Source organism: Hyalella azteca, unplaced genomic scaffold (assembly GCF_000764305.2).
Source record: "Hyalella azteca isolate HAZT.00-mixed unplaced genomic scaffold, Hazt_2.0.2 contig10944, whole genome shotgun sequence".
NCBI classification, from domain to species: Eukaryota; Metazoa; Arthropoda; class Malacostraca; order Amphipoda; family Hyalellidae; genus Hyalella; species Hyalella azteca.
In genome coordinates, this window is record NW_025940961.1 from 251,838 (window position 1) to 260,666 (window position 8,829).

Here is an 8,829-nt window from a genome sequence, read left to right on the forward strand (position 1 = left end):
GAAATTTAATATTTCTCTTTAAATCTGCGTATGTATGACTCATTTTGAATTTATAATAAAATTTATTAAATTTGGTACATCATTTAGAATAACCCTGTATATAGTACAGTCCACACGTGTTAGAGACCGAATATTATATTTTTAGTATCAGTAAGATAAGATTAGAAGGATAACATTGTGTAGTTCGAGGTACAGCCTACATGCGTTACAGACGGGATTTGGTATTTTTTGGCTAAATAATATAACATTAGCGTGTAATTACATTGTGTAGTTTGTAATACAGACCACACGCGTTACAGACGAGATATAGTATTTTTACGATAAATAATAAAACATTAGAGTCTACTTACATTGTGTAGTTTGTAGTACAGACCACAGGCGTTACAGACGGGCTCTCCCATGGTGTTACGTCGCCACAACGTCGTAGACGACGTCTTGCAGTTGACGCATTGCGTTCCTTCACGTCTGTTTGCCGACTGAAGGAAAATACGAATAATGAACGTTGGCACTATAGCAAAAGATGTCAATGAGTGTAACCTCAACAAATTTCGGGCAAGAAAAAACGAAAGCGGGTATGTTTTTGTACAGTTAAAAAGGCATTGTCGGAGAGAATTAATTTTCATTATAGGTTTAACGGTAATTAGGAACTTAAAGTTTTTCAGCTTTCTTTAGCTAACATCATAATACAACTACGATGAATGTTTTTTAATATAAAATGAATAACATTTATATTGCTTATTAACTATTCAAGCAATACATCTCATCCCCTCTATAGCCGACAAATAATGCAAGATTTTATCCACAGTATACTTTCGTTGCACTATTTATTCGCTTACACAGTGAGAAGCAATAATTTTCCAGCGGTTTTCTACTGACATAACAATTTTACGGCTTCTTTGTATAGGAAATTGATAAGTTTGCAGAGCACCATAATGCTATTGTAGAGCAGACCGTTGACAATAGCTAGTTTAGAGGCAATATTGTACCAACACTGGAAGCTCGAGCAGCAGCCGCTCTAGCTAACACAATAGTGACAATGGTGCTTTATTGTGACCCTAAACAGCGAGTTATTGTGATGTCATACGACACTGTGTATTGTCACGCCAATTATTGTCGGCATGCTTGCAAAAATCTCGAGATTTGTAGAGGGCAATCCAGAAAAGATCTGCCACGAAATAAAACTACATTGAGACCACGGAAATTATTACATTTTAAATATTTAACATTATTATTTGAAGTGTGACTTCCGCAGTAATTATTGAAAACTGTAGCGTTTAGTTGTAAATTAAGATTTTGAATTAGTTTGCTCCAATCGCAATTAGAAAAATAAACTTTCATTAAAATAATTTAAAATGAGTAAGAGCGACAGATAAATGGATTCAAAATTAAAACTATTCTAAGAGCAAATGAAACTATAACAAACTGAAAAAAATTCCTCTACCTGTGCCACAATAGGCAAAAACTTACAGTGATTTAGTGAACAAACATTTTACTTTAATTTAGAACGTAGACAATTAAAATAATTTAAGTCACGGTCGATTTTCCGCAATTTATTACGCAATTTACAGCGTAAGCAATTTAACAAAATTTACAACGTAAACAATTCAGCACAATTTAGAGTGTGAACTACAAATTGGAGTTCACAATTCAACAATTCATAACAATTGAGAGCGTAAACAATTTACTCATCATATCGATGTCACTGAGGCACAAAAAGCTCTCACACACAATAAACTTTCTAGGATCTTAAGGGCCATCATAACACAATAATGATTGTGTTATCATTCAACAATTATCATCGTATAACTGCCTAATGATATCATGCTGCCCTCGGGACAGATGTTTCTATAGTAAAGTTTATTTGCCTGATGACACTCAAACAAATAAAGGGAAGCCTGCTTGAGGTTTAAACGACAAAGCAGTTAAGTCTGTTTTTCCCAACCGGTCGTTAATTGTCTCATGGGTTATATAAGCCCTACATTGAAAGAAATTTTGTGTTATTGTAATAGGAAGAGTGACGGATGAGTTTTTGTTTTCCGTTTGTATTATTTTAAAAAAATATTTTCAAAAAATGAGCTATAGTTTATGATGTTAAAATGGTAATATAGTGAAAAAAGGAAGCATTGTTTTAGTGAAAAAATTTCTATTCATTTGAAAATCGTGGTACAGTTTAGCCTACAAACACCAATCTTAGAACAGCTCTATGAATTTAAAAGTTTTATTGAATATAATTTTAATTCATTAATATGAATCACTTACCGATCTCTGTTTGGGCTTGATGAGAGGTCTGTTCTGGCCGTTCATTTTGTAGTAAAGGCCACACGCGTTACACAAATAGTGGCCGTTGCCATCGCGTCGCCACAGCGGCGTTGACGTTGCGCCACAGTTCACGCACTCGCGCCCTTCTGTGGCAAAATGTGGCAAAGTAAGAGACACAATAAATAGGAACTTCAGGCCGCTGCTGACAGCCGCGCAAACTAGTTCTGGAAAAATTGCGGCGAACACCAAAATAAAATCAAAAAGCAAAGTTGAACGTTCACGTATCATGTGCAATTAGCTCTACCCGCTGTAAGATTAAGATAGAACAAGAGAAGGCTTAATAATTAAGCTGTATTCGAGGGGGCGAACTTCCGGGCATATTTGCCGGAACAGAACACGACACCCGCGATAAATGACTGCTGGAAATTTAATTTCAAATATGAAGGCACGGAGACAACGAAATAAATTTAGATCGCAAAATAATTGACCATCGGAAAGCCAAACTAATGTGTAAAATTTCAGGACAACAATAGAAATTTAGATCGCAAAATTAATTGACCATCGAAAAGCAACACGAATGTGAAAAATTCCAGGACAACAATAGTTAAAATTCAAAGAAACACGGCCGCCCTGCTTCAAGCTTTCAAAGTCCGTAAAATACACTGAGCAGATGACTTTTTCCGAGTCCGTAATCAGGAATTGCAATGCATAGGCTTGCTTTCAAATTATGCCATCTCCACAAAAGCGGCTTGTGTCCCAAATTACAGTCTCCTCTCAGGAGGGATCTCTAATAGAGTGGGTGGGATGACTGCCCTGTCATTGACACTGAGGAAACTCGGGGCTTGGTTCTTCGACAACCAACAGACCGCTGATTGCTACTTAGACCTCGCACATGACTAGACATTAGCACCCTAGCTACAGAAACCCTAAGTAACCTGTGCCAACAAATTGGTTTATGGTGAACGAGTGAGTGTGATGTAGTGGTTCGGGTATGAGTGATGGTGATTAGCAGTTTGTGAACACATTCAATATTCTACGAGTTTAAGAGGAAAATTTGCAAACTTTTGGGTGAATTGAGTTTGTGTTTCATCTATGGCGTGAAGGGATCTTATGAATGTCGTAATTAATAACTAATTTGTCATTATCTCAAGGCAATGCATCATAAAACGAGAAATAAACTGTAAAATAATAATAAAGTTAATAATGCCTGCTTTAAAATTGGTATAAGAACCTCATTCATTGCCTATGACAAGAAAAAATATTTATATGCGACAATCAAAAACCTCAGCATTCCAACAATTTTTATTTATTAAAAACACGTGAATTTCGATTTGGTATTGGCGCATCCTCGGCATCAAATTTTTTATAAGATTTTTTCTACCTCTTTTTTATAAGTTTTTCTTTTCGAAATAAGACAACCTTCCCAGGCTGCTTAGACGGTCAAGACGTGTAGCAATTGTGTGCATTATAGAGCACCTTGCGTAGTACGCAATGATCAAATTACCAACACAATTGACTGACCAATTGATCTGAGAGATCTAGTGTTGATCCACGAGATCTTGTTTCTCGCCCCGACACCATCAGTTTATCTGAGATAAGTGAAGTAACGACAACTCTAGAGCACCCAACCTTGGCTGTCTAGCTGAACAGGTTTACACACTCACATCAAGGCGGAACGCGGCTAACAAAGGTAACGATCAAGCTAAGGTGGCGATCGAGTAGAATTTTTTGTGGTCCAAGCCTGACTACGTAATCCTGCTGTGTACTAACGTACTTCTTATATGTACCCAACATCAATTTCAGCCAAGTTAACGCCTATTACCGGGACAATAGCGTTACCTCACTTTACCTTTCGCTCGCTCAAAGGCTCTATTAGAAGCCCAGCGGTTTCGCTTTTTTAGTCGAGAACTAAACAATCGTCGGAAGCCCAAGACATCGAGCACGAGCTGTCGACAAACGATCTTATCGTCTTGCTTTGAGTGCGATTGTATCGTCTTGAAACCGACGATTTTATCTCGTCTTGATGGCGATACAATGGGTGCACCTCAAGGCAACCCAATAGATCGGCTCCTCGGCCAATAGATAATCTGCTTTCTTTCCTTGTATATTTTCTATAAAGTGTGATCAGAGAACAACTAATTCATGCCCTCTAAATAATAAGATATCACGAAAAGGTTTTCAGTGTAATTCAACGATTCTTTGAACATTGTGTGTTGGAAATGGCATGACAAATTTGGCAGGCATTACTTTGATCCACAATCTTTAATCAATGTTATGAATACTGCGAGAACTGAGTATCGACAAACAGATGTGAAATTAACTGCTAAAGTTAGACCAAAGATAAAATCTTTTATTACTTTAAGGGTTCGTTTCAAGTTCCCAACAATTTACATTAATTTTTTTCACTTCTATTACTATAATTGAAAAACTGAAACCACGATTAAAATAAATTCTGAAATAAAATAATCACACCATAAACGAGTGAACTAAATTCTTTTCGGATCCTTGTTTTTCTTCATCCAAAAGTATCACAAAATTGAATGGAAACAAAGTGTCGATAGATTGATGCCTATCAAACAATTACAAGTCTCTAGCACGCAGTTAGTTCTCAAGATTTAATAGTAATTATGATTCAGTTCCAATATTCTTTTTAAATCTTACGCAATAATTTTTCCCCAGACCATTTAATGAATATAACATTGAGCAATACTTTAATAAAATAACGATCTCATTTGTTTCGCCTCGAAATGATCTACGTATGCCAGTAAAAATATAGCGCTTCTATAATTCCGAGAAATTCGATCAGAAACAAACGACACTCGTATCTCAAGAGCTTCCAAAACACTTCAAAGCTGAGATAAATTTTGAGAGTGTGATCATCAATAGTTGTGTTAACCACATCATAATTCTGCGGAGTGTGATCATCAATAGTTGTGTTAACCACATCATAATTCTGCAGAGTGTGGTCATCAATAGTTGTGTTAACCACATCATAATTCTGCGGAGTGTGGTCATCAATAGTTGTGTTAACCACATCATAATTCATAGCACGAGAGCTAGAGTCTATAATCAGGCGGCGTGGCGGTCCCTATAAAACTCGCTAAGACAGCCAATGTTGATTTTCCAAACATGCACAAGTAGAGATTAGCATTACCCATTTTCACGGAGAATTATTACTTAATCCTTCTGTTGGATGTGGACCAATGCTCAATGCGAAATAATTTGACAACGGGTTCAGTTAAACCATAGACTTAGATCCAGGGACTAAGATCGGGACTATAAGGTCCCGGTAAAAGTATCGGGACCTTAAAATATTTGATGTCGAAATTTCCTGTCTGGCACGTCTTCGTACTCATATTGAGGAGCAAAGAACGCTGAGATCGCTGCTCGTAATTTAAGCACATAATAGACGAAGCTGAATTGCTCCCTCAGACATTTCAGCATTAAAATATTACAAGAGATATACATGACCAAATCTTAAGGTAGGTACATTAATGCCCCATCTAAAGCCAACTTTCCACCCAGCAATCATTCATATATCCAAGAGCTGGAAATTTATGGATTATAATTGGATTTTGATATTTCAGCATGCGACGATATGGCTCTTATTTTTAAAATATAATAAAAATGAACCATTCATCAGCCAGAAAATAATTCTGACACGAGGGGGTTCCAGTTTGAAAAGCATCGAAAACAGCGTTTTGATGTTGAGAATTTAATAGCATGCCAGATATTTGCTAAACTTCAAAACGAGGGACGAATTCGGGCTCAGTTGGTGCAAGTTTGACGCAAACTGAAACTTGATAGCTTGATTCCCTTGAAAACTTGCTTTGATATTCCACATTTGGATACCTTCTTGACGCTCTATTATTACCGATAATAAAATTGTCTCTAGGTACTCAATAAAATTGACAGTGTTTCCGGTAACAATACAAATCGATAAGAGAACTTGATTAAACGCTCACTTTGTCAGAGGAACAATTCGCCAGAAATATTTGAGGTACGAATTTGAATAATGATATGGTATTCCATACTGCCATCTGTGCGAAATTAACAACGTTATAAAACGTTCGACTGATTTCGAGTGATGAAACTTGTTTATTCAGGGGCCGCGAGGCAGGAAGGTAGTAAGTTTGCAGGTGTTACTATGCTAATACGTGGCCGTGATTGCAAGAGTACTGGTTGAGGTGTGTTATTTCGATGCATTGAGGAAGTGATAGGTTGATTTAAAGAGGAACGCACCGTATCATTCATATCGCTCGTAATGACGCCGGAAGTTTGTATAAATTTAGATGTTACGCGTGCTAGGTTTGCAACTGTACGTGTTGAAGCTATTGCGGTGGAATAAATGAATCTATATTACTTAGCTTTTTGAGTTTTTAAAGCAAAATTTTTTCTCTGGGCGGATTGAAGTGCATGCAAATTTTTCAATAACCAACATAACATAATAACCACCCATCACAATGAGGCGAAGGTGGTAGATTAAAATACAAAAAATAAAACACAGTAAGGGAATATCATCAGGCAGGCTCACCTGTATTCGAACGTTTGTTGTTCTTGTTCTTGTCCCCCGGTGAGGGTGAAGTGGTGGTCATGCCGAAAGGAGATTTCCCCAAAACAGAAGCCATGCTGCCCGGGAAATATCCGCTTGCATAGGCCGAGGATCCGAAATCCACTGCCCCATGCGAGTGTCCAGGGTATCCACCATATGAGGCGTGGTGCCCATTGAGGTGTGAGGGGGATAGGGCGAGGGATGCTTTGGATTCGAAGGATTCTGCCGTGTGGAAGCCATTGAACATGGACGCTGAGTAGGCAGAGGGGACTAAAGAATTGTTGGGCACCGCCAACGCTGAGGATGAGTCAGCAGAATTATTGGAGTTAATTGCAGCGGTGTTAGAGTCACTGGATGGCAGAGCGTTAGAGGTGGAGTTGGAGTGAATATTTAAGGAAAGATCTTTTAAGTCGTTGGTGCAGTTGGGGGTTTGTGAGAGGGACGGGGAGGCTGTGACGCGGTCGGGGCTCATCCGACCTGAGGGGATTTGAGGGTAAGGAATTAATATAGTTATAGTTATGGGTACATACATTTTTGGGGAAGTCTAATTGCATATCAATGTATAGAGGATGCCAGTTAGAATGTTATTTAGCAATTTATTTAAATTGTAATCGATAGTGGTTGAATGAAATAACTATGTTCCAAATAAAACCTTTTCTTCAACGATGATTTTCAAGGATCAACATCGGTTTGAATTATTTTGTCGATTTGTCACAAATAATCGAATATTTCTATAAATTATCATATACATGCAGAATTATTTAGATTCAAGATCTGGTCATTTGACCCTCATTAAATGGAGAACAATTTGCAAGGTAATCCAAATTCAATAAAAATATAATCGTGATAGAAATATCATTTCAAACCAACGATCCTTCATTGCAGTTAAGAATATATATAGGTAATATTAACGAGGCAATAATCCTACATCATTACAAACAACAGAAAACTTCTAGGATACAAACAACATAAAACTTCTAGGATACAAACAACATAAAACTTCTAGGATACAAACAACATAAAACTTCTAGGATACAAACAACAGAAAACTCGTAAGAACTGACTTGCTGCATCAGTCGCTGCGTGCGCTGCAATGGCTGGACTGCCACTAGCCATTGCTTGTTCTTGTTGTAACTGTTGTTGTTGTTGCTGTTGTTGCTGCTGTTGTTGTTGATGGTGATGGTGTTGGGCAAGAATACCGTGGGTATCTTCAGGTGGGGTTGGTGGGTATGGGTAACCATACGCATGTTGAGGTGTGTAATGTTTGCCGAAGGTCTGCCAGTTGTACGAGGAGCACGCCATCTTGTCTGAAGCACCTACGTGAAAAAATAGCAGCAATTGTGATTAGTCTTCGTAATTAAGTCTTCGTAATCACTAAGCAATTAAGATTCGCAATTAATAATCAGTTAGGCTTAATAATTAATAACTAAATTCTATTAACTCGTTATTACCAGGAGATGAAAGCCCATGGTGAATGATTAATAATTGGCTAATTTTTATCTAGTTATCAATTAATACATTAAAGCAGTGAAAAATATGAAAATTTTCTTTAATGAATTTCATTCATTGGCAGCTTACAAGTTTATGCTGTATTATAAATACATTTGAATTAAATCACGAGGGTCATGGGTGAAGCCAATCAGTTCTCAACTTTATAGTGAAAACATATTAATTTAATCGTGAACTTTTCTTGCAAGGTGATAAACGATAATGGTAAACACAGTCTTTAGTGTGAAGGAAACTTTTAATGTAAATGTAACGTTTTGTGCAATAAAGTATTTTACTGGGACCGTTATTTAAATGAACATTGAACCTGCCACTATACGCACGACAGAGTGATGATGGTACAGAGTGATGATTGTACAGAGTGATGATGGTACAGAGTGATGATGGTACAGAGTGATGATGGTACAGAGTGATGCTGGTACAGAGTGATGATGGTACAGAGTGATGATGGTACAGAGTGATGATGGTACAGAGTGATGATGGTACAGAGTGATGATGGTACAGAGTGATGA

General features: G+C 37.3%; 1 protein-coding gene across 1 annotated transcript in view; it reads right to left on the bottom strand.

The window, feature by feature from the left end:
• Positions 1-335: 335 nt before the first annotated feature.
• LOC108670435 (GATA-binding factor 2) overlaps positions 336-8,829 on the bottom strand; it is a 35,400-nt gene continuing 26,906 nt past the window's right edge. Inside the window, exons 4-7 of the mRNA XM_018157909.2 lie at positions 7,876-8,127; positions 6,794-7,288; positions 2,260-2,405; positions 336-476 (exon numbers count right to left, since the gene is read on the bottom strand). Coding sequence (XP_018013398.1) covers positions 336-476; positions 2,260-2,405; positions 6,794-7,288; positions 7,876-8,127 — 1,034 coding nt within the window. The remainder of the gene's footprint in view (positions 477-2,259; positions 2,406-6,793; positions 7,289-7,875; positions 8,128-8,829) is intronic.